The sequence below is a fragment of the Lytechinus pictus genome, chromosome 1 (genome assembly GCF_037042905.1).
Source record: "Lytechinus pictus isolate F3 Inbred chromosome 1, Lp3.0, whole genome shotgun sequence".
Taxonomy (NCBI): Eukaryota; Metazoa; Echinodermata; class Echinoidea; order Temnopleuroida; family Toxopneustidae; genus Lytechinus; species Lytechinus pictus.
Window position 1 is genome coordinate 41373180 of NC_087245.1, and position 26369 is coordinate 41399548.

The 26369-nt window shown below is 35.4% G+C and overlaps 1 protein-coding gene across 1 annotated transcript; it reads right to left on the reverse strand.

The window, feature by feature from the left end:
• Positions 1–2766: 2766 nt before the first annotated feature.
• LOC129263094 (14-3-3 protein gamma-like) lies at positions 2767–20860 on the reverse strand. The gene is made up of 5 exons (XM_054901019.2): positions 19603–20860; positions 16584–16749; positions 13163–13326; positions 9075–9170; positions 2767–5160 (listed from the first exon to the last, which is right to left on the reverse strand). Exons 1-5 carry the CDS (start codon positions 19951–19953, stop codon positions 5104–5106), a joined length of 834 nt encoding a protein of 277 aa, XP_054756994.1. The 5' UTR covers positions 19954–20860; the 3' UTR covers positions 2767–5103.
• Positions 20861–26369: the final 5509 nt, after the last annotated feature.

The window sequence follows — 26369 nt, forward strand, 5'->3', positions numbered from 1 at the left end:
GTGATTTTCTATTTGAAATTAAGTACCCCCCCCCCCGGTGACTTTTTGGTATTAATCAATAAACATGATCGTAGGGAATATATACATGTACTTATATGGATTTACATATGCACAATATAATTTTATGTTGACTTTTGTTCTACATACACACGTATTTCAGTATGTCTGTCCTGCAGGTTGTCTCTTTGAACATATTTTCTTCCTTGTTTAATATTTTTCACTGTTTTTATTACATGTATATGTATTTGTTACTTGTGTGTAGCCCCCAAGAAAAACAGTGATTAGTCCACTGATGGGGTTACCCTGTATAAACAAAACGGAATAAATAAATAAACTGAATACCATACCAATCACAAGCGTTTGGAATTTCGCTTGATTCTTTGGTCCTAGTTTAAATGCTTCTCTCTCTGAAACCTGCCTCAAGTTCAAAAAGTTTGAAATCATTATATAATCAGTTTTATTATGAGAATGAGATCAGGGACCCGTTGCAGTAAGAGGTGCGTTTAAAGCGAAAGTCCCCAGATGCGCGCTTTTGATCGGTCGTATATATTTTTGTTAGAATTGCAATTGATTGCAAGTCTTTCTGCAACGGGGTCCTGTAAATGTATTTGTAAATGACAATGTGATCCCAAATCGCATCAAATAATTTTCACACACTAAACATAAGCGCATTTGAGTTGATCCACCCGAGGCAGGCTTATTTGTGTCTAGGCAGAGTTTGGGTTTACTAGTTTAAAGGTTTCGAACCAATTTCTGAAGTTAGTCCCTCAAACGGTGATTTAGATAACGCAAAAACAAGATATTCCCATTTCCCGGGGGGGGGGGCACTTCCATGACGAGTGCATACCATGCGTGACCATAGGGTTTCGAAAAGCACCCTTAACAAGTATTTTCCATGTTCTTAAAATGCACCCCTTAACATGTTATGGCGTGTGAAACTACCCTTAACAAGCATTGGAACGGTACCCTTGACAACAATTCCCTGAATTGACCTCATAAACAAGTACGATATCTCAATTGTTAAGTCACGGACGTCAGCTTTACCTTTACATTCAGTTGGGTTTAGTACCACCCCACATACCTCGCTCAAATCGGACCCTTAACACGTAGTGTTGGGGCAAAATCCTTTTAGTATTTTAATCTTTTTTTACCGTCGCAAATTGGACCGTAAACACGTAGTTTTCCAGCGAAATATATACCCTTTTTTTAATTTTAGTATTTTTGACACCCTTACTACGTTACGTACAAAACGTGCCTATCTTGAAAACAAAAAAAGAGATCCTTTATACGTTTTGGGGGGTCACGCATGGTATCCATTCGTCAATGGAAGTGCCCCCGGTACCTTTTATACAGTGCGTCCCACAAAAAACGAAACCGAGATTTATCATAACTTAATCACAATTACAAATGACCTACCATTGTAAAGCTTAGAATCTCCTCTTTCATCTGAAATTACTTAGATTATTTCTCATTCACGCATGAGTGAGTAAAAACAATTTGAAGAGGGGGTACCAAAATGTCACTTGGCGGGCTGTATCTGGGTTTCAAAAAGAAAACCACAATTTTAAAAAGTTCAATATCTGCTCTTTAATTTGATACCTCAATTACAGAAAATAGTCAAGAAATAACAGTTTTTCTGGCTATTTGAAATAAGGCTTGAATTTCATAAAATGAAGAGGTTTTACAAGCTAGCGTTCAAACTCGCTCGAAACTCCGTTTTGTTGACGGTCAACCATGCATGAAGTCTTTTGTTAACCGTGCGATAGGTTCTGTGGGAAACCGGTGAACACACATTTAATGAAATTATGGAAATACAAGCATTGTTTCGAGGGAACATAACTTTTTTACTTCTTGACCATTTTCTGTGATTAAGGTATCAAATAAAAGAGCAGATATTGAACTTTTAAGGCATGTGATTTTCTTTTAGAAATTCAGATACCCCCCGCCAAATGAGTTTTTGGTATCCTTTCTTCAAATTATTTTTGCTCACTCATGCGTGAATGAGAAATAATCTACGTAATATCAGACGAAAGAGGAGATTCTAAGCTTTAAATTGGTAGGTCTTTTGTCTTATTTTATTTATGATTAAGTTATGATCAATCATCGCTAAATCTCGGTTTCGTTTTTTCTGGGACGCACTGTATAATCACCTCAGTCCTTGTTACTCCAAAATCTACCGTGCGAGTAAAAAAAAAAAAAAAAAAAAAACTTTACACTTCACAAATCCCCATTTAAGGAAAAAATTTGTCAAGATCGCATTACAATCATTATATATGGTTGGAAAGAGTATCTTCTCCCAATTAGTTTGATACCATATTAAAATGTATGTGGTATATGTTAACGCTTAGGTAATTATTAGGTATCATTCTGCAGTGAAGTAAATTTTGACTTGCGCCAGAGTAAGGCACGACTGCAGTCATGAACCCAGTTGCCAAATTTTCAATGACGTCAAGCGTTAACACATACCACATGTTATCAAATTAATTGGGAGAACATACTCTTTCACGCCATTTATGTAATATAATTGTTTTCATGACATAATTTTTTCATTAATTGGGGACTAGTGAGGTGTCAAAGTTTTTTACTCACACGGTAGATGCATACTCTGACCAATTCTGAAGTTAGTATGCAAGTGATTTAATTTTATTGAAAATGAAAATGGGACCCCAAATGTATGCCTCCGGCAAACGCCTACATTGGGCAAGGCATTAAAAGAACTTGCACTAACTCTTAGTTCTCACAACAAAATAAAACAAGATACACTAGTTTCCAGACAACAGACATTATAATTGTTAAACTGTGTAATGACAGTTTCACAGGATACAATGTTAGGATACCATTTTCTTCAGCTTAAAATGCATGCATTTTTCATTGTTAATACATGTAGCTTATAGCCATGATTAGCATTTACTGTGAGTTTTTATTTTTAATAACTGAACCGAGATGGAGTTGTGCCAAAACAACAACCTTTCTTTATATTGCCAAGATACATTGAAGAATCAAGAAACAAAATCTTCTCAATATGGTAGTAAGTCCTGGGAAGCAATTCTTTGAACTGGACAAAAAAGTATGTCTTACAGATTGTTAGTAATTTACCTATGTTTCTACAAGATAGACTACTGAAATAACATTTTTTTTTTTTTGGGGGGGGGGGGGGAGTGGTAGTACGATTAGAAAGAACTTCCAAGTACATGTTTACCATCTGTGCATGGCTAACATCCCAAACCACTGATATGCAAAATATAAATGCAAATGGTTTGATATACACATTCCTATTATCAGACAATGCATTCTAATTTCTAGAATTGTCTATTCTACAGAGTTTGCCTGTTTAACAACCTAACATCTACAGCAAATGGGGGAAATGAAACAAACAAAACGCAAACAAAACAAATAAAATGAAAAAGAAGAAAAAAATGTCCCTGCAGGAAGAATATATCACATATTACTTGACAAAAAAAAACCATAGTATTCAATTTATAGTTCCATTACACTTTTCTAATATCTGTTATCACAATAAAAAAATGCATAAATGCTACGTTTCCGATACACATTGAACCAGAAATATTCACGACGACACAAATCTTAAATAAAGTAACATGTGATCCAAATGCAAATGCAACATGACTGGTAGAGAGCTATTAAAGAAATTTTAATCTATAAATATATCTGTCAACTTTCCTCCTCCTCCCCCTTGGAATACACTTGTCCATCGCCTCTTAGGCTTTGAATTTGAATGGCTGTCTCGTGGATGAAAAGCTTAGGACCATCCCAAAGTATTCCTAAGTTTGTTCAAGTAGACCCAGCAAAAGACAAGTGCAGCCCTACCTCAAGTGCAAAGCATCATCAGTAAATCCTAATGTGTATAACATGTGAAACACAGAAAGATGTGCAATAGTACAGCATAAACAAACTTCAACATTCGAAAATACACATTTCCACCTTTTAAATTATTTGAACATGTAATTTGATGACTTAAAGGGCTATAAAATAAAATGGTCACCTCAGACAAATGCAGTTACATGTATATGAAATCTTAACCAATGATACATACATGTACTGCACTAAAATCACCTTTAACAAGGTGTGTTCCTTTGAAACATAAGGGAAGTCAAATCATTGTGTATAAACCTATGACATCTTAATATTATTAGCTGCAGGTTACCAACATCAAAAATTGGTTTTTATTTATTTTTTCTTTCTAAAAGCATAATGTGAAACTGCTACATATTTGGTTAATTCTAAATCATAAAAATGTTGTAGTTTACTTGACCTACCCACCTCTACATGTAGTGCATGGTTCTGGGTTATTCAAAGGCAATTACAAAAGGTGCAATGAAACAGAAATAAAAAACATCAATTAAATGCATCATGGAATCCTTTAAGTTCAGTTTCATCAAAAAAATATCACAAAATAATCTATCCAGCAATAACATAGACATGTACAATGTAAATAGATTGCTAGAAATAAATAGAAAATTTTCCCTCACACTCGTCTCTGCTATTTGGCCAGATCCTTTTTTCTGCAAACAAAGTGTTAAATTTGAAAGTTTCACAAAGGCAAGTACTTTATGCATACCTATTCAATTACTGGATGTTCTTTGACATTCCTTCCCTTTTTATAACATTACTTTTAAGCTGAACTATGGTAAGTTAACAACATTCAAAATATGCAGTTGGACATGTTATCGAGTCAGTGACATAGAACACTGAACTAACTTTATTGTACAGTACAGAAATAGCTACTGAAACAGTATGATTCTATGGTTAACGGTTGATTTACATTTCTTCCTACATAATATATTTTGTGACACAATTTGGTTGCAAAAGAAAGTTACACCATAGACTTTTAATCCATCTGTCACATACATGTAAATACTCGGTGTCTTAAATGCGTAAACATAAGCACCCTTCACCCTTGAACACTCATTCACTTTGTTTTTAAGTCACCAAGCCTTATCCATTCTGTCTTTGCCATCTCCAGAATTGGTAAATAAGACATCAAAAGGTTAGGATGCTTCCTCCAAGCCCTTTTTGTTTGGATACACGATTTGTAATTATGGGAACATTTACGGCACACCTATAATTCAGCTTCAATCAAGTTTAATTTTGAGCTTCTTCCTGGTCTGCTGGATCATCTGCAGAATCTGACGTCCACAACTGTTGACAAAAAAATAAAAAAATAAAATATCATTTAAGTTGGTAGGAATAGATAATGTGCTGTAATGAAAAAATTAGGGGAAAACTGAATCACCTCTTTAAAGAGCCAGGTTGTGAATTCAGCAATATCAAATTTTAGGGACTGGGATTCTCCTCACATTTTTTTTTTCTATTTTGTTTCATTAGTTCATGTATTTCTGTTTTTTAAAGCTTTTTCAAAAACACTATTTCAATCATAGACATAATATCAATGAAACAAAGCTTCGGGTTATAAACTACATGTAGATTGTCATTGCCTTCTTATATCCAAGGGGGAAAAAAAGAGGGGAAAAAACGTTAAAACTTTTTCCCATAAGTTGCTGAAATGACATATTTCACACAGATTTTTACATCCTTGAAATGCTGATTTATTTTCCATTTCATTTAAATGATCTTGATTTAGTTATCAATGAAGGCCAGGTAATTTATACCCTACATGTAGCCTATGCCATTATCATGGTAATGAAGCTTGCAACACATTTAGAAAATAAATATGTATCTTGCGTATCTTTAGTTTAAGACCCATGTGTGTGTGCTAAATTTCATGAGCATACAGTCAGTCTGCAAGTCCCCATGTTAAAGGTCAAGTCCACCCTAGGAAAATGCTGACTTGAATAAATAGAGAAAAGTCAAACTAGCATAGTGCTTAAAATTTCATCAAAATCGGATGTAAAATAAGTTATGACATTTTAAAGTTTCGCTCATTTTTCGCAAAACAGTGATATGCACAACTAGGCAACTCAGTCGATGATGTCCATCACTCACTATTTCTTTTGTTTTTTATTGTTTGAATTATATAATATTTCATTTTTTTATAGATTTGACAATAAGGACCAACTTGACTGAACCATATAGTTTTAAACAATGCTAATTCCACAAGTTCAGGGAGGAATTAATCGTTGTATCACTTGACAATGAGCAGAAAATTCGAATATTTCATATTTCATATAATAAAATACTAAAGAAATAGTGAGTGGACGACGTCATAGTCTCCTCATTTGCATACCAGCCAGGATGTGCATATAACTGTTTTGCGAAATTAAGCGAAACTTTAAAATGTCATAACTTTTCTATTTTACATCCGATATTGATGAAATTTTCAATGTTATGCTTGTTGGATTTTTCTCTTTTTATATAAATCAACTTTTTTGGGGTGGACTTGTCCTTTAATGAGCAAGATTTATCCTAGTCTCTCATGGCTGAATTCATGTCTCTGCAAAATCTTGTGAATTGTGAGACTTTCTTTCTCAAAGAATTTAACCACTTTCTCTTTAAGTAAAATTGATTAATTTTGTACCATAGGAAAGACTAAATGTTACTCTTTTATATTTTGGTTATTTCTTTTGAATAAAATATTTTAATAAGTGAATTTTTGGCCTGAAAAGATTACTCAAACATAATTTTCTTCCTCAACATTATTTATATCATCAGAAAGCTCCAACTCTATACTTTATTACAATGTCACTCTTGAAATGTGGCATCTTTTAGATGGGGCAGCAGCCAGCTTTTTCCATCAAGATACATGACGAGATTTCTGTAATTTCTGAGTAACATAAAATCCAGAGTTCTGATTGGCTGAATAATGTTTTCAAAACAGGTGCGGGTAATTTGAAGACATTACCACAAGGTGAGTGTGACCTTGCACAGGCCCAGTGTGGGGAACATTTTAATTTGCGTGGGTGCGTGAGCAATATTGTTTTTTGAGCTGCTAAATGTACTTGGCCTATGAAAAGCTGGCTGCTGACCCATCTAAAATACCTCTTCTTATAAAATTTTTATCATATTAAAGCTTAGATCTTCAGCTTTATCATAATGTAAAATCATATGGGCTCAAACAGAAATTAAGTGGACAAACACCTTTTATTGCATGAAAATAATTATTTTCTTTCATGTTTTAGATAAAAACTTTCACCTATAATACACAATCTTTTTAAAAATCCAAACACATGACATGAAAGAATGACTTTTCTTCTTAATAAAGATACCAAAAATATGAAATTTGGTCAATATCTAGAGCAGCAATGGCCGAATAAAAAGAGATGTTTTCATCCGCACCAAGCTCATTAACAATGCAAAAACCCTCTAGTCGTGAATATCACTTGGATAAAAGAAGCTACTTTTTGAGGGCTTGCACTGACTGCATACTGTAGATCATAAAATGAAGGAGTTATATCCACATGTTTACACACAAATTGTAATACATAACCATGGCAACATGATTTCTAACACACGCAAACAAATATATCCTCCACACTTTAAGGCCTGGTCCCATTTGCGAGGATGTAATGTCCAGAGAAATCAAAGGGGATATTAAAAGTAGACGTTTAACAGATGATAACGGACATAGAACATTTGTTGCTCGTATGTGTCACAGATTAACATCGTTAACGGCAGAATTTCATTCTTTCAGAAAGTTTTGTGCAGCTCAGAACTTTTTGCGCGGATGAATTCACAATGGGCAGATTGTCGATGGAAGAGCGTATGAAACACGTACGGTATGCAATAAGTACACAACAGATTTATAACGTTTTCCAATGGATGGCAAGATTTTTTACATTTTACATCCTGGTTGCAGCTCAAAACTTTTTGCACGAATGAAATCACAATGGACAGATGCTCGATGGATCTTAGGAAACACGTATCCAATGAGTACACAATGGATCATATGGATAGCGTTTTCCAACGGATGGCAATATTTTTATACATTTTACATCCTCTTTGCATCCGGAAGTGCAGTGGGACCGGGCAATTACCAATGTGTATGCCAAATTTCATGAGATTTGTTAAACCCTGACGAAGTGGTTCAAACGGCAAAATCGGACAGGTTGATAGGTGAAAGTTTGAACATTATCGGACAAACAATAAGTTATGAATTTTTTAGAGTTGTAAAAATTGGTAATCACTATGCAAAATGGAGACTTCAAATTGGCCACATATGTGTTTTCATAGTGATGTAAGGCAAGGACTATTCTTCCATGTACTCCAATACATAATGTGGCTAAAATGTCATTCTTTTCATAAGTTCTACTTCAAATTATGTTTTTCTTTCATCAGGACATAAAACAATATACTACCTGTGACATAGATTACAGTCCCAGGGGAATTGGTGCTTAGGAGAAAACCACAAATCCCTGATAACTAAGTACATGGCCTATGGGAAAGTTGTCCTTGCCCTTTGTCATAATTTACTGACCCAGTTGCCAATTTGAAGTCTACATAATCTAAGGGATCTCAATCTTAAAGTAGCCATAACTTTCTAATTGCCTGTCAGATTTCTATCAAACTTTCACCATCCTGTTTTACTTATTTTCTCCTTTCACTTTTATATCACGTTGAGAAAAGGAGCCTCAAAGCACTGTCTGAAACGTGATGTCTGTGAGGCCGGAACTGCCCAGCCCTCCCCTTTTTTAGGTTGAATTTATTTTTGTTCCAAAATAGAATGGACGCAAAATACTGCCCAAGAATTTTTGATAATGTTGTACTATTAATTGAGGAGGGGCCCAGTAGAAATACTTTTGGATGGAATATAGCTTTATTTTAAGTGCAGTGATAGTTTATATGTGTGAAGCTAAAAATACATTTTGCTTGGGTCTTACTAACACATAGTTAATTCTAGTACAGTCACAAAAAAAATCATTGAATGTTGATAAAAACATGGTCTGCAAGAAGAAGAATGATTACTGGAGTGGAAATATCTTTGATGACGTCGCCGTCATTGGAAAAGCAGCACCAATAAAACAGGGTTAAGATTTTTCATTTATTTTCATTGATGGACAAGTCCCAACAAAATCAAATCAGACAGTACAAATACAGATCCGAATTGAATGGACATGTACATGAATAGCCGTGTACACACGTCTATTTCCAATACTCACAGTTAAATTGTCTCTCAGCAACTGCATAATTAGCGTGCTGTCTTTGTAGGAATCCTCCTGAAGTTGATCCAGTTCTGCAATAGCATCATCAAATGCCTAAACACAAGGAGAAAAAAAAATACCCATGTTTACCTCAAATGTGCACTGAAATTTGAAAGGTGTTTTAATAGGTGGAGTTGCAATAAGCAGCTATCTTTTCAAGCAGATGTCCACTTGTTCGTAAGCACAACTCACAAAAAATGCAGCTACAATGTTGGCATTTTATGCCAATATCTTGGCAGCTTAATGGGAATACCAAGATTGGTTTAAAAAAAATATCAAACATGTATATTGTGAATAGCTAATCCTAGTGTAAGTATCTGTAGATGATCATCTTATTCACAGAAACAAGCCCTCTGTTATAATGTTTTGATCTTGTGACATATACAGATGTAGGCAGCTACAACATGTCATGTAATACAAATTGTCCAAAACATTTTTTTGAAAACAAATTGAAAGTGATTTTTTTTTTGGTGTGTAGTGGATACATCTTCACACACATCATTTCATACCCCCTCCAAGAGGAATTTGTATTTAATACATTATTCATCATATCCAATTAAAAAATTGGAATCTATGAAACTTATATTTTATAAATGAGGCCATGCCTCGTGAACTTGTCCCGAAAAAAGTGGTCGTTTGTTATGGGGGGGGGGGGGGCTGTTGACTGTGCGATCGCGCCAAAAATTTGCACGCAGGATGTCTGGGACATAATCTACATAATTGTATAGTAATTTATTTTCTTGCTAATTTATGCCTAATAAGTATGCAAAATCACACTTTTCCCTCGAACTCCCTAAATAAAGCTCCAAATGTGCTAATTTTTAGTATAACATTTTTTGTAGTGTTCTCAGAAAGTGTACATGAAAAACAATTGCGATATCAGATACGAGGCAGCGTAGCTCAGTCGGTTAGAGCGCATGTTTCGGATAAGATCGTAGATCTCAACGTGAGGGGTTCGAGTCCCGCTCATGCCGAAACGCGTCTAACAAAAAAGTATGATGCTATAGCGTTGTGTGTTAGCGTGCCTCACCACTGTATTCAGTGCAGGTGTGAATACAGTTGGAAAACACTCCGTCCATCGGAAAGGACGCAAATGTTGGTCCCGTGTATAGGAGAGGTACAACCTATGCACGTTAAAACCAATACACTATTCGTTAAAGAGTAGGGTGTTCACCCGGTGTATTGCACCTGCCGGTCCCGGCAAAATCCAGGTCAAGTACCCGATGCGTTTATGCCCAGAAGGGCCCTGCATCGTATACATCCAGATCCAGATCAGTTTCTTATGTATTTATTATATTTTTTTGCAATTTCTTATGTATTTCTTTTTTTTTAACCTCTTGTTTTTCACTATTTTTAAAATAAACTTTGTTTGGGACTCTTCTGAGATCATCCTAAACAGCATAAATACATTTAGGCCAGCAAAACTAAAAACAATCATACATTTATGATTTTTGGTTGAAAACACAATTTTCATTGACTTTGTACACAAAATCACGTTTTTGAGCAATTTTTGGTCTGACATGCACTTACATGTTGCCTAATTTCGGAACCGTGTACCCGGGTGACGCAAAACTGGTCTCAATAGTTGCGCAAGACTTGAAAGTAAAAAGTCAGCGAGCAGCAACTTTTTAAGTTATGATGGCAATTCAACAAATACCCCCAATATGGCTAAAGTTAAATCACCATAAATGACCATTGACATTGGTCATGTGACATGAAATTCATGCAGTATATTAACCGATACTTGATTACTTTTATGTCCAAGTTTCATGAACTTGATCCATACTTTCAAAGTTTTTGGTCGTCGATCGAGAAAATTGGCATGCGCATTACCCATGGCATAATCTAGAAAACTATAAGATCAAATTCTGTGAAAAATGTCACTGCTAATTAATTATGCTTATTTATGCATAAAATGAGAAGTTTGCTCTAATTAACTAACTAATGTCCCTAAAATGTGAATTTTTGGTTCACAGACTCTTAATAGAAATATGACCAAATGCACTTTTAAAAAAATCCATCATAATTCTTTTTCTTATGTATTTTATCTGGTTATTTTAATTTCTTATAAGAAAATGTATTTCTTTTTTCTGACATTTTGTTTTTTATTGTTTCTTCAATGGAAATTGTTAGGGACTTTATTTTGACCATAAACAAGATGAAATTTATCGATTTTAATCAGTAAAAGGCAGGGTTGGGCTAAATTACAAGGTAATTGATCAATTACGTAATTTTAGTTGTAATTGTAAATAATTGAAGTTATGAACGGGAAAATTTCGGGAAAGTAATTGTAATTAAAAAATGTAATCGACTTCATTTACTTTTAATTGCATTCAATTACTTCACAATAAACTTACTTGATTTATGATTTAATTTCATGGCCTTTTTCATGTCAACTGCTTCAGTATCAAAGAGAGTACCGTAAGTAACGGACTATAAACCGCACCCCCAACTTTGGACTAAAAAAAAAAAAAAAAATCCTCACATTATATTTGAGGTACGAAGAATCAACAAGTTGAATGCCTCTGGCCGTCTCACCTGCATCACGCGATTCAATATAGCAGCAGTGCTGATTTTGAAAACTACTATAACTCGCACAAGATGTTCAGTGATACTTGGTTACTCTTATTTCCACGTTTTATGAACTAGACCAATACACTTATAGAGATATGATGGCAATTCAACAAATACCCCCAAAGTGGCCAAAGTTCTTTGACCTTACATGACCTTTGACCTTGATCATGTGACCTGAAACTCGCACAGGATGTTCAGTGATACTTGATTACTATTATGTCCAAGTTTTATGAACTAGACCAACACACTTTCAAATTTATGGCTGTAATTCAACAAATACCCCAATTTGGCCAAAGTTCATTGACCCTAAATGACCTTTGACCTTGGTCATGTGATGTGAAACTCATGCAGGATGTTCAGTGATACTTGATTAACCTTATGTATAAGTTTCATGAACTAGGTCCATATATTTTCTAAGTTATGATGACATTTCAAAAACTTAACCTTAGGTTAAGATTTTGATGTTGATTCCCCCAACATGGTCTAAGTTCATTGACCCTAAATGACCTTTGACCTTGGTCATGTGACATGAAACTCAGGCAGGATGTTCAGTAATACTTGATTAACCTTATGGCCAAGTTTCATGAACTAGGTCCATATACTTTCTAAGTTATGCTGTCATTTCAAAAACTTAACCTCAGGTTAAGATTTGGTGTTGACGCCGCCGCCGCCGCCGCCGTCGGAAAAGCGGCGCCTATAGTCTCACTCTGCTATGCAGGTGAGACAAAAACTAAGTTAAAGATTTCAAAGTATCCAAAGAGATGACCGGTATGCGGAAATCTGCTGTTCTTGATCAATTCATCTACAAATGTTTGCAAGAAAGAAAGGTCCCGACAATATTGGCCACTTACACTCACTCACCTCACAGTCACAGTGTACACACACACAGCACTGCCGTCCTTGTACATTGCAATTACCTTTGACCTTGGTTATGTGAACTGAAACTCGCACATGATGTTCAGTGATTACCCTTATGTCCAAGTATCATAAACTAGGTCCATATACTTCTAACTTATGACATTTCAAAAACTAAACCTAGTGTTAAGATTGATGTTGATTCCTCCAACATTGTCGAAGTTCATTGACCCCAAAATAACGACCTTTGATCTTGGTCATGTGACCTGAAACTCAGGCAGTATGTTCAGTAATACTTGATTACCCATATGTCCAAGTTTTATGAACCAGGTCCATATACTTTTTTACTAGTGTGATATATCTTAAAAAATTAACTGTAGGTAAAATTTCAGTGTTGACGCCGCCGCCACCAAAAAAGTGGCGTCTAATAAGACTCGCACTGCTATTTAGGCAAGAAAATGAGATTTTGAAGAAATTTTTCTTCTTTAGGCATCAAAATAGCCCAGTCTCTGTAGGGTTAACCATGGTTAAGATTTCAATGTTAACGTCGCTGTTGCTGTCGGAAAAGCAGTGCCTATAGTCTCGCTATGCTGGTGAAACAAAATTGGCTCACTTACTTGTTTAGCCAACTGACAGGCTCTATCTGGTTTATTTTCAATTTCATAGAAGAAAACTGAGAAGTTTAGTGCCAATCCAAGTCTGATGGGATGTGTTGGTGCCATACGTTCACTGGCTTTATCCATTGCCTCTTGGTAAGCTTCACTGGAGCATTTAACAGAGTCTAGAAACAGAAGGGGAAAATACCAAGATGTAATTTTAGAGTAGAATTCCCTTTCTTAAAGGACAAGTCCACCCCAACAAAAACTTGATTTGAATAAAAAGAGAAAAATTCAACAAGCATAACACTGAAAATTTCATCAAAATCGGATGTAAAATAAGAAAGTTATGACATTTTAAAGTTTCGCTTCATTTCACAAAACAGTTGTATGCACATCTCGGTCGGTATGCAAATGAGGGAACTGATGACATCACTCACTCACTATTTCTTTTGTATTTTATTATATGAAATATGAAATATCTTGATTTTCTCGTCATTGTCATGTGAAATGAAGTTTCATTCCTCCCTGAACACGTGGAATTCCATTATTTTAACATTTTGTGCTTCAGGCAAGGAGGTCCTAATCATCAAATTCGTAAAAATTGAAATATTGTATAATTAAAACAATAAAAAACAAAAGAAATAGTGAGTGAGTGACATCATCGACTCTCTCATTTGGATGTAACTGGCTCGTTCATATAACTATTTTGTTAAAAATAAGCGAAACTTTAAAATGTCATAACTTTCTTATTTTACATCCGATTTTGATGAAATTTTCAACATTGTGCTTGTCTGATTTTTCTCTATTGATACAAATCAATATTTTTCTGAGGTGGACTTGACCTGTAAAGAGATGATCCAGGCTGAAGATATTTATGTCTCAATAAATGTAGTAAAATTCAGAGCAAAATGCTGAAAATTTGATCACAATCGGATAAAAAATAACGAAGTTATTGATTTTTAAAGATTTGCTATTTTGCATTATTCTGATGAAACAGTTCTAGGCATGTCTTCATGAATATTCATTAGGTGGGCTGATGTCATATCCCCACTTGTTCTTTTGTATTTTATTTTATGAAATAGGTTTCTTCAAAATTTTTCTACCAAGAACTGAAACAATTGGACTGACAACTGATTAAGTGCATTAGTTATTCATTGCTGCAACTTATGTCATCATAATAGAGACACATCATTTCCCCATTCATGAAAAAATGAACCAAATTTGATTTCAGGTAAAGAAAAAGGAAAGTGGGGATGTGACATCATCAGCCCACCTAATGAATATTCATGACGATGTGCATACAAAATATTGATTAACTTCAATATTCAATGATATGACTTCGTTATTTGTTATCTGATTTTGATGACATTTTCAGCACTTTGCTCTGAATTTTACTCTATTTATTTAGATATGAATATTTTCAGCCTGGAGTATCCCTTTCAAATTGTGATCCATTCAACAAATTGTATAGTAAGCTTTTTCGGTATACTGGTATTAGTAATACCGTTCGGTATGAACTTCATACCGGTATGGATACCGCCATTAAAATTTCAATACCGAAATATCGTCATACCAAAAGTTGAAAATATCATACCAGCCAGGGCGCGACAAACCAGCTTGCCCGGGGCAAGTGGTTGTTTTGGAAATAAAATATCAGTAGACCCTCTAAATTTCAATATCTTGGATAATCACAACTATCTCTCAGATTATGTCAAACCACTAAAAAAAAACAGTGGAAACTGATGTAAAATCAGCGCCAATTACAAATAATTTATCGCCAGGTACATGTACCTCGTTCGAAAAACCGTGCCATCGCATCTTACGTTCTATGTGTGCAATGACTGCGCATGCGCTACTTGAGCAATTTGCCGATGCACACCAAAAGTGGCTTAAATTTCATTTTGCAAAAATCCATGAAATGGCCATCTATTTTCCATATTACCTTGAAATTGTTTTGATTTAGTTGAAAGGTTGTGAAATCTCAGATTTATAGGGACAGTGATTTTCTGTTTCTAAAAATTGCTTTTTCCATTTCAGAAAATCGTAAATTCCGTTTCAGCATATCTGAAAACGGAAATTCTGTTCCCCTTTGTGTATATGAAAAAGTGACAATTCCGTTTACATAGCGAAGTCAAAATGCTCACGCTGGTTAAACTTTGTATCTGCCACTGTACTAGAAATGCTTTAAAATCAATTTTAATCGAAGAGATTAGAGTACAAAAAACAATTTCAAGAAACATAATTATCATGAATACATCCTCACCTTTCACATTATTCGCATGTTATGGTTAAATGAGATTTTAGGGACTTTTTGGACATCGTTTTGAGCAGTGGACGACTTTCGCCTATCCGTCATTTTGGATTTGTTGAATACCACGATCATGATATTATGACTGAACATGGCCGTGTTTCTGCCTTTATGTGGACGCAAGTGTTAACTAATTTCGATATATTCAGTGATGGAGGGGCTCGAATGCAGTCACGATGTGTGGATTGTCATGATTGCTGTAGCGAAGTGAGATCGTGTTTTTTCCAGTTCATATTCATATGAGGATTTGGGAGTACATGTAGTTTCTGTTGCTAACTGCATTTTGAAAAAAAAAATGTTTTCAGTGATTTTCTGTTTGAAAAGCCATTTTCCCTTTCAAATTCTGTGAATTCCGTCCATTTCCTGCGATCGCGGAAAATCACAGTCCCCAGATTTACACCTCTTAGACATGTACATGTACCTAGCCCAAAATAATAATTATTCTTCATTGATTGGTTAAACTTGAAATTTGAAGCCTAGAGGGTCATATGGAATGGCTAATATAATCATCAAATACAAAATAGTGGATATGCAAAATCGTTGAGTACTCAAAACAATGTCAAAAAAAGTTAGATAAAATCTCAAGTTCTCAAAATTATAATAATGCTAAATATGTGAAAGGTGAGGATGTTCATTTTTTTGTGCTCATATTTCGATTAGAGTGGATTTTAAAGTAACATTAGTACAGTAACAGATACAATGTCTGCCAAGCGTGACATCGCTACTCAATGCGTAATATTTGTATATATTTCTATGTAAATGGGATTGTCACTTATTCATGTACACAAAGTCTATGGGGGAAATGGAATTTGTTTTCCAGACATGCTAAAGATTTTCTGAAACGAAAAAGGCAATTTTTTTAAAACAGAAAAACTATGTCCCTACAGATGGCACTTTAATATTTACAGGGTTCAAGAGAGTGCAAAGTGAAACCCGACCCAAATTGTTATTGGCCGGACAACTATAACCCTGGCTGGGTTCAGTCTATTAAACATTCCAAGCTACAGAACTAATTTTTCATTACTTGTAAGCCTGAGTTGAATCAATTTTAAAATCGGTGTTTGATCGATGTCATCGAGCGTTGATGCAGAACAGTTTGAAAAATATCAGGATGGAATAAGATATTCTTACCCTCTTTATCACTTGATTTCTTCATCACTTCGGCCAAGTATCGGAAATAGTCTCCTTTCATCTTCAGATAGAAAACATGGCTATCTGATTGTTGACTATCTTTATTTTGCTTGTCATCGTTGCTTTCCTTTTCCGCTTTTGGTATGAGGTGTTTGTCAAGCAAGCACTGAATAAAAATTGAAAATGGGAGGAAGAATAGTAAAGTCATTGAACATGAAACATTGGATGAATGTAGAAATTTGGACAAACAAAATAAAGCAATCTGTTAATTGTGCGAATGTGAAAAAATTGTGCAGACATTTCAAATTTCGTTTTCACTTTCAGATTGCAATAACTTCATCAGATGGGAAAGTTACACACGTTGCGACTGACCTTAACCAGGGCTCATTGACACTAAAAAATAGAGCGGAAGCCGAACCGAAGTTCGCCGAACTTGGCACTTACGAACCGAACGCAAAGGCTTGGTTTGATGGTTCGGTAAAAAAAAAATTAGCACATTAATTTCACCAAATAAAATTGAACAAACAGCTGGGACTCCATAGATTCAAGTATAAAATAAAAAACATTTTTATTGGTAATTCCACACAAAACATTTTTTAAATCCACTATGAAAGCTCCTGTCTCGTTTTGTAAACATGAATATATTTTTTCTTCATAAAACAAGGGGACATTTGAAGCTAAACTCATTATAAAAGTGTGGTTGAATTACGTATTGCCGTAATCGATTGCGATTGTAATCGTTCCGGTCCTTCGAGTTTATAATTTCGTGGAGCTCAATAAACCGCTCTCCTTGAGGAGCTCAAATCAATTCAATACAATACATGTATGATAAATTACATATTTTTCTTTAAATTATAAATGCAATAGCTGTGTACATGTAGCTACATGTATTTATTAATCTGTGGTGATATTAGGCCTGGGTCATTACGTTTATAAAATATCGCGCTCTATTTTCCATTATTCCTTGAAATAATTTAGAATTAGTTGAAAACTATCAGGAAAATGAAGAATATTCAGCTCTTTCTTGACTGACTGATGTTACAATCGGTGAATATTGCAGTCCCACATGTAGACTTTAATGGTGTTGCAACATTAACTGAAAACAACCTTGATCGTCATTGATCGTTTTACACTTGGTCAACACCATGAAAATCGTAAAACATCTTGCCGTGTTTGTTATCGTAGCATAGATACAAGACACGTATAGAGGGCGAAAATATCATGAACATCTGCCAATAGATATCATGAATCATACGATTCATGATATTTATCAGCTGATGCAAGTATGATCGCTTTCTACACTAGGGAGTTCGGTGACTTTTTGAAATCTTGAAGGAATACCAACAAATTTGATACCATTGAAAAGCTTGTGAAATAAGAAAAATAATGGTGCTTCAATCAGTTCACTGTCTGATATATTGACGGAGATATTCCAATTTACAGGGGAAAATATGCATATTTTGTTGTCAAAAAAAATACATGTATTAAAGGCTTGTTTGAGCGGGGAGACAGTGACTTTTTGAAATCTTGAAGGATGAGTGCAAATTTGGTATCATTGGAAAGCTTGTGAAAAAGGAAAAAGAATGGTGCTTGAATCAACTCATGATGTCAAATACTGACAGATATTTTTGTTTGAAGGGGAGAATGTGTATATTTTTCTTACAACAAAAGTAGATTTTCATAGCTTACACAAAATGCAATGAATGGGACAGTGTAATCCTTTTTTTTTTATTGCAATGCGCTGATATGTGAGGCAAGGCATAGTCTACCATTGAATTATACATCATTTTATTCATGAAACTTTAAAAAGTTTCTCATGGTATAGGTTTCTATAGGGTTTTTCCTCCTCCTTCAATGGCTTCATACTTGTTTTATACATGGGTGCACAGACAGATACAAATTCTGAAAGTGGCATTTCACCGAACTCCGTATCTATACGCGTCTTGTATCTAGGCTACGATAACAAAGACAGCAAGAATAATAAGACTTTAAGTTAATGCTCCTGCTCTTTAATTATTTTTGTCTCGATTTGAATAAATACACGCACCATTTAGTATGTGCAGGGGGTAAATATACTTTTAGCCCATTTACAGAAGTTTGGGCTCAAAACCTTAAAGAAAACAAATATTTTGGAGCAACATTGTTGCATGTTGTCTCCAAAATACTCAGCCAGTAGAGGCGCACGGCCAATATGGGAGACTGTCTCCCATGAGAGAGATTATCTCCAATATTAGAGACTTTTGTAAATAATTTCGGTATCCAATTTCAGAGACAATCTCCAGTTTGGGAGACCAATTTCCTTTGTTTACATTTGCTGCAATAGGATTACCTTGGCGGCAAATAAAGATGTGATAGGCAGACTCCTCATGAAAAATTACCCCTTTTCACCGTGTACTTTAAATATTCACCGTCTACTTTTGTTTTGAAAAGGATTTTTGATTTCATCCACACACAAAACAAATGGGCTTCTGACCTCAGTGAGACAAAATTTTGGGTGGGAAACATTACGCTTTTGATGGTGTCGTTTCTTTTGTTCTTTTGCAAAGCAAGTCTCCAATATGGGAGATTATCTCCCATATTGGAGTCTCCCATATTGGCCGTGCGCCTCTACTGTCAGTGTCAGTGCGCGTAGGGCAATGGCAATTGGCATCCCGTCCGTGACTCCATGGAGAGTAAGCCTATGTTAGTACGTAGAATGATTTTCACTCTCCAAGAGCCTCCTGGCTAGGCTAACAACAACAGCCAGATCTACATGTACGCACTTGTTTATGGACACACGCCCTGGCTCCTTGGAGAGGAGAAAGTTCAAGTTTTCGTGAATGGTTTTCACTCTCATTTTTTGTCAGATTTTTTAATGAACAGTGATGAATATGATTATATCTTTATGAATTTTTTATAACGAGAATCGTGCAGATGTGTGTGCAGCATGCAGACAAAAAGGTAAGGCCAGGCAAGGCCCGGGTGCTGCACAGACTTAGTTGGGGAACATAAGTTAGGCCCTGCCTTAGTTTCAACTTACCAAAACCTCCTTGCAAATACCTGTGAGCTCTTCTTCCACCTTTTCCTTGTACTTCTGTGACAAGGCCTTCCTCTTTTCGCTTTGACTTTGAGTGTTTGCCTCGCCGCCGGTGCTGGCACTCTCCTTGGCTTCAATGCTACTGATTACTCTCCACGATGACCGCCGTGCTCCAACAACATTCTTGTATGCGACAGACAACAGATTCCTCTCTTCATTCGTCAATGCCGTCTCCAACTCGGTCACTGCCTTCATTGCCTTTGCCATGTCGTCGTACCTCTCAGCTTGCTCCGCAAGCTTTGCCTTGTGAATTAGTTCATCTTTGCTGCTGACGTCTTTTTTACTGTCAGTCATGATTGCTTGACTTGGCTGCTACTTGATTTGACTTGTAATTGTACAAACTTATTTTACTCTGACGCTATCGCTAGCCTCGATCCTCGGCTCAAAGGCTTTCAGTTTCAAGCTCGTCGTCAGTCTAACGAGACTCCGACCGATGTAGAAAAAGTTAAAAGTCTAACATTTGAGAGGTCAAAAATCTTACGGTTTCAACACACACTATCAAAATAAGGCTAGTGTCATTGATCTTCTCCGAGCCTCTCAAGCTACGTTGACAAGCTAGATCTTAACCTGGCAAATCGTACTTAGTCTTGGTGGTTTTCGGTATCGCTACAACGGTACCCACTACAACATGGGTTTCTTCAACGTTAGATGCATATATCTTCGCGCGAGATTTCGGGCGTCGTCTCATAGACTGTGTGTACACTGCATGTAAAAATGGCGGCGAATGGGGCCGGATCACTCAAAATCATTACAATAAATTATTCCGCAATGCTCAAATCCGAAGCCCCTCTTTCATTCAGGGCACTAGTGTTAACGATTTTACTTCAAAAATTATAATTTTGATTTTGAAAAATACTTGATGTTTAATTAATATATTAAGCAATATTATTTCCGATCATTTTAGGAAGTATATCTAAGGATCTTGTTCCAGTTGACCAGTTTACCGCTATCTACATTTTTGCCTTCACTCGGTGAGGGGTTTCCTTTTATTAGAATCAAGGTGCTTGACGTTTCTGTAACCAGGCGATTACGGGTGGGGTACGTACATCAAAATGTACGAGAATGAGGGTAGTAGTAGTAGACCGGCGAAACGTCAAAAAATCCCGGCTAAAAGTCTTGCAAAAATCCAAAGAATAGCGTACGGCCGGATTTGGTTTAGTACGACCCCACCTTCTACACCTCGCGCAAATCGGACTCTATAAACACGAAGTGTTGGGGCAAAAAGGACATCCTTTATAAAACATTTTAATTTTGTTTTATTATCATCCCCGCAAATTCGACCCTAAACACGTAATTTTCTTAGCGAAATAGATACCCTTTTTTCATTATTTTTGTGTTTTTGACACCCTTTTCACGTTACGTACGTAACGTGCCCTATCGTGAAAAAGACATCCTTTTTACGTGTTTTTTTGGTCGCGCATGGTATCCACTCGTCAATGTAAGTGGCCCCCCCCCCCGGGTGCCAAGCTTACTTTTGCGTGAAAGTGTCATATTTATGTAAATGTGAAAGGATCCTTTCGACATCCGGATGTCGAAAATCACGCATTTTGATATTTTGACGGAATATGTTAAAATGTTTGATTATCTTTGATATATGCGATCCTTTTTATTTGGAGTTTCAAATTATAAGTCTCATATATATATACATTTCAAATTTGAACATAACACACACATATTATGGCACAGTGGAATATAAAACCGCGATTTCCTCAAAATAAAAGTTTGTGAAAACTATCGATAGTTTGAAGTTTTTTTTACACAACTTAATCCCTCGATTTAAATTCTTTTATCCATCGAATGTATAGTAAATATCCTAATGCCACAGATATCAAAAGAATTTTCAAGTAAGATGGAAGATATCTCATTTCATACTATCCGAAAGATAACAACGTAAATTTTTATCGGAGTGCATTTTTGATGAAAACAAACAGCGCACAATCATTACCCGGTGCGCATATAGGCGGGGGGGGGGGGGACGGGGGGACATGTCCCCCCCCCCTAAATTTGAGGGGGGGACGGCGTTGCTTGTCAAAAAAAATTATGGTCCCCCCTAAAATTTAGGTTGATAACCATTTTTTTTTTTTTTTTTTTTTTTTGCTTGTCATTTTTTTCCTGCATCCCCCCCTAAATTCAGGTGGACCCCCCCCTAAAATGTTTGTGACGGTACCCCCCTAAAATTTCGTTTGATAACTTTGTTTTTTTGCTTTAATTGTCAATTTTTTTTATTTTTTACCTGTGTCCCGAGTCCCAAAATTTTAGGTGGACCCCCCACCCTAATTTTTTTGGCTTCCGCCGCCAATGCCGGTGCGATACTCGTCATGATTAGGATTGTGTTTACTTTTGTAGAGTTTGATCTTCTTGCTATTTCCGTGAATGACTCATTGCAGAATTGGTGCTGAACGCAAATCTACCTGTGGCGATATTCATAGGTCTGGTATTTCATTTTCCGTTACCATGGTAACATTAATTTTATAAGAATTCCCCCTTAAACAAACATCCATAACTTCCGAAACAATGCGAGTTTTTAATGTTTTTACATGAGCGTGTAGGTAATTACCCTCTGAGTAAATGTTATGGACGTATTTTATGTCATGCTTCAGTGAGCACCGCCAGCATGACCAGAAGGCAAAATTGTCACTTTTAAAAAGTCACAAGCCAAATATCATGATTTTGATTCCACTTTATTGGAACCGATTCCTCATTCTCATCATGAAAAATAGTCAGAAGGCGTGTAAAAGGTCCTTTCGAAAAGACGATACAAGTTTTTTTTGGCTAAATTTCACGGTTGAATAAACACAAGCTAAAATTTGCAATAATTTTATTCTTATTACACATTTCTATCGAATGATCGAATAATTATGATGACATTTATTTTGGGGAAGAGTATCTAACAGGTCAAGTCCACCCCAGAAAATTGTTGATTCAAATAAAAAGAGAAAAATCAAACTAGCATAATGCTGAAAATTTCATCAAAATCGGATCTGAAATAAGAAAGTTATGACATTTTAAAGTTTCGCTTATTTTCACAATACAGTGATATGCACAACTCGGTGACATGCAAATGAAACGGTCAATGATGTCCCTCACTCACTATTTCTTTTGTTTTCTATTGTTTGAATTATACAATATTTCATTTTTTACAGATTTGACAATAAGGACCAAATTGACTGAACCATATAGTATTAAACAATGTTAATTCCACACGTTCATGAAGGAATTAATCGTTGATTCACTTGACAATGAGGAGAAAATTAGAATATTTCACATTTCATATAATAAAATACAAAAGAAATAGTGAGTGGATGACATCATCAGTCTCCTCATTTGCATACCAATCAGGATGTGCATATAACTGTTTCGTGAAATTAAGCGAAACTTTAAATCATAACTTTCTTATTTTACATCCGATTTTGATGAAATTTTCAGTGTAATGCTTGTTGGATTTTTCTCTTTTTATTCAAATCAACTTTTTGTTGGGGTGGACTTGTCCTTTAAACAATATTCATCGTTTCACGGATCAATGAACATTTAATGAAAAAGTATTGTTTCATTTTGGTATCTGAAATGATATTTTCTTAACTTTTTCGTTATGTTCATGACCAATATTAACATGCTTCAATGATTTAAATGCGTTCGATTAAACATTCACGCTTGAATGAACATGTGGAATGTGATTAGCTCTTTGTAACGTTATTGGAAAAAATGCAATTGCTAACTATGGATATTTGTCACAAACCTCCTTACATAGTTAATTAGATTTGATTTTTATGAAAACCCCGATGTCTAATGCTTTAGTGAGCACACAATATTCGAAAATTGTGCAAATGAGAAGAAAGTTTAAGGCTTTGGCCCCACTTTGTGCCGTATCGAATGATTATTTCGGTGTGAGCGCCTTTTTGATAGTGTTAATCTGAAGCCATGTGCGAAGTTTCATTAAAAAATTGTTCTCAGAAGTAACAAAAACCGTCCATGAATCAAACCCTCATTTCATTTTTGTAAAAATTTTGACTTCTTCTCTCATACACATTGTGTACACTATTGGTGCATATATTATGTTTAAAAATAAGTGACCCCCCAAATTCATTTTCTAAATGTGACTTAATTGCTGTTGTTTTTATCATCCATCAGTTTTATCACCACACACTTTCCGAACTTGTTTACATTTTCCTGGTTGAGCGAGCACAATTTTATTCGAAAACTTGGGAATGAATACTTTTGTATACTGCATAAATGTATTCTTTCCCTAACAATTTCTCAGGATCAGTTGAATTTATGGACAAATCAGTGGTGGGTCCAGAACCTTAAAATGGGGAGGGGCCGAGTAATTGGGGGGAGTCACCAACATTTTCCAATATTAACATGTTTTAACAAGGTGTAGGGGATACTGCCATAGGCCCCAATGATGATACGTCACAAAACATTGTGCTCACTCAACCATAAACATACGATATCAAAATTGTGTGTGAAGTGGCTAAATGATGGATATTAAACAGCATTAACACCATAAAATTCACCTAAAAACAACCTTTGCCCAAGTTTGTATTTACACAAACTGAAAAACGACTCTTGTGACTTTCAAAAATGGTCATTTTTAATTCAATCTTTGATTACTCATGCATGACTCAACCGATCAATCTCATTTTTCATCAGGAGTTGCTTAATTAGTGTAGAAAATTACCTACGAAATATCATATTTCAAAATTATTCCGTTCAAAAGTTACAGCAAATTGATTTAGGGGGGACTTTTTTTTAATTTATTTATGTTTTTATTGATAAATCATCAACATATCATTTACATCAAATTCCACTATAAAAGTTACATAAAAAAATCAAAGATAAATCAAAATATGAAGAGCTCACTTGAAAAAGGTGTTAGGTCCATTTTTTCATCAAATTAGATTTTTTGGTCTCAATGTATAGATTTTTAGTAGCTCTATAAGATGATACCAAAGAAAAGTTGAAATTCCTATTTAAAAGTGATCAAAAATGGCAAAGAAAATCCTTTTTTTTTCAAAAGGGGTTAGGTCCATTTCAGTTTAGTTGCAAAAGGGATTAGGTCCACACCGAATTTTTTTGAAAAAGAATATTTTTAAAAATATGAATAAAGGTAAATTTCTTTTATACCCAATTTTATGTTGTAATGGTAGGGAATCTTGAAAATTCAGTTTCGCATAAGAATATGCAATATAGGAGAATTAAAAAAAATGATTTTCTTGGAGTGGACCTAACCCCTTTTGCAAACAAACTCTTCTGAAGAGCTCATTTGTCAAAAGGGGTTAGGTCCAATTGTTCATAAATTTTATTGTTTTCTGTCTCAAAACCTCTAAATTTTTAGTCGCTTTGATGAAAACAAAGAAAATTTGAAATTTACATGAAAACATGAAAAAAGTGGCAAAGAAAAATCACTTTTTTAATCAAAATAGGTTGGATTCATTTCAGTTTACTTGCAAAAGGGCTTAGGTCCACAATGATAATTTTTGAAAGAATTTATTTAAAAAAATTGAAGACAGGTAGATTTCTTTTATACCGCCCAATTTTATGTTCACATGATAGGGTAGTACATCATGACAATTTAGTTTCTCATAAGAATATTGCAGTAAGTGAGAATAAAAAACATGGTTTTTCTCAGAATGGTCCAAAGTGTACCTAAGCCCAGTGGCGTAACAGGCGGGGGGGGGGGCAGGGGGGGGGCAAGCTGCCCCCCCCCCCCCCCCTGGCGGAGCTCACCGGGAAAATTTAAAAAAAAAGGAAAAAGAAAAAAAAAGGGAGGAAGAAAGGGAAAGGAAAGAAAAGAAAAAAGGGAAAGGGGAAGGGGAAAGGGAAAAGAAAACTAAGAAAAAACATAAAAATGGGAAAACGGAAAGATAACGGGAAAAGGAAGGAAAAAAGAACAAGTGAGAAAGAACAATTTGCCCCGATATAATACATTAGCATGATTAGTAAGACAGGGAAATAAATTAAAGATGACAAAAAGGCAACCAAAGCGGGAAATAAAGGCAGAATGGAATTAGCCAAAATCTAAATTGGAAAATAAAGAATAGGGACAAGATAACGTACACTTACGGGCTGCCGAGGACTGAGATAACGAGCGGGAAGAAAAATGTATGGTATATAGCATAATGTCGTATGAAAGTCTATCATAAACTTGCTAAATCTCCAAAGGCTCTGTCCAAGAGTCAAGACCCCGTGCAGTGGGGGCTCTTCATCTGTAACCTTTAATGGGTTCTATAACGAGCCCCTATATGGACCCTTCCTGCATTAAGCTTTACGTTGAAGCACTGGCGTACCGGGGGTGGTTCCACAGCCAAGGGGAAATAAAAGAAAATAAAGGAGGCAACGAAATGAGATAAATGAAAAAAATATATAACATGATATTTGCTATAATGATGTAGAAATCTATCACATAATTAGAATTTCATTTTAACAGGCCATTTTTTTTCTGGCTCGCTTCGCTCGCTGGCTACTTTTTACAAATTTTCCCACATTTGCTATGGTGTGCCCCTCACAATATTTTGATGATTACGATACACAACTACATTGAATTTATGTGTTGTGTTAAAGCTTTATAAATATACACACATTTTGTTTAAAATAAGTGGCCATCTGTAAGGTTTAAATGGCTTTGATATCAAGAGGTTCCGGGGCTCTGCCCTGGACCCCACCCATAAAGCACTGTTATATGGATGAGTTGAACCATGGCCCCCAAAAGT

Bases quoted from the DNA above. Each gene is read 5' to 3' on its own strand.
- LOC129263094 (XM_054901019.2), bottom strand. From the start codon at position 19,953: ATGACTGACAGTAAAAAAGACGTCAGCAGCAAAGATGAACTAATTCAC. The intron at 16,750-19,602 runs GTAAGTTGAAAC...ATTTTTATTCAG, and splicing joins GTATTTGCAAGGAGGTTTTG to TGCTTGCTTGACAAACACCT. The intron at 5,161-9,074 runs GTGAGTATTGGA...TTTTGTCAACAG, and splicing joins TGCTGAGAGACAATTTAACT to TTGTGGACGTCAGATTCTGC.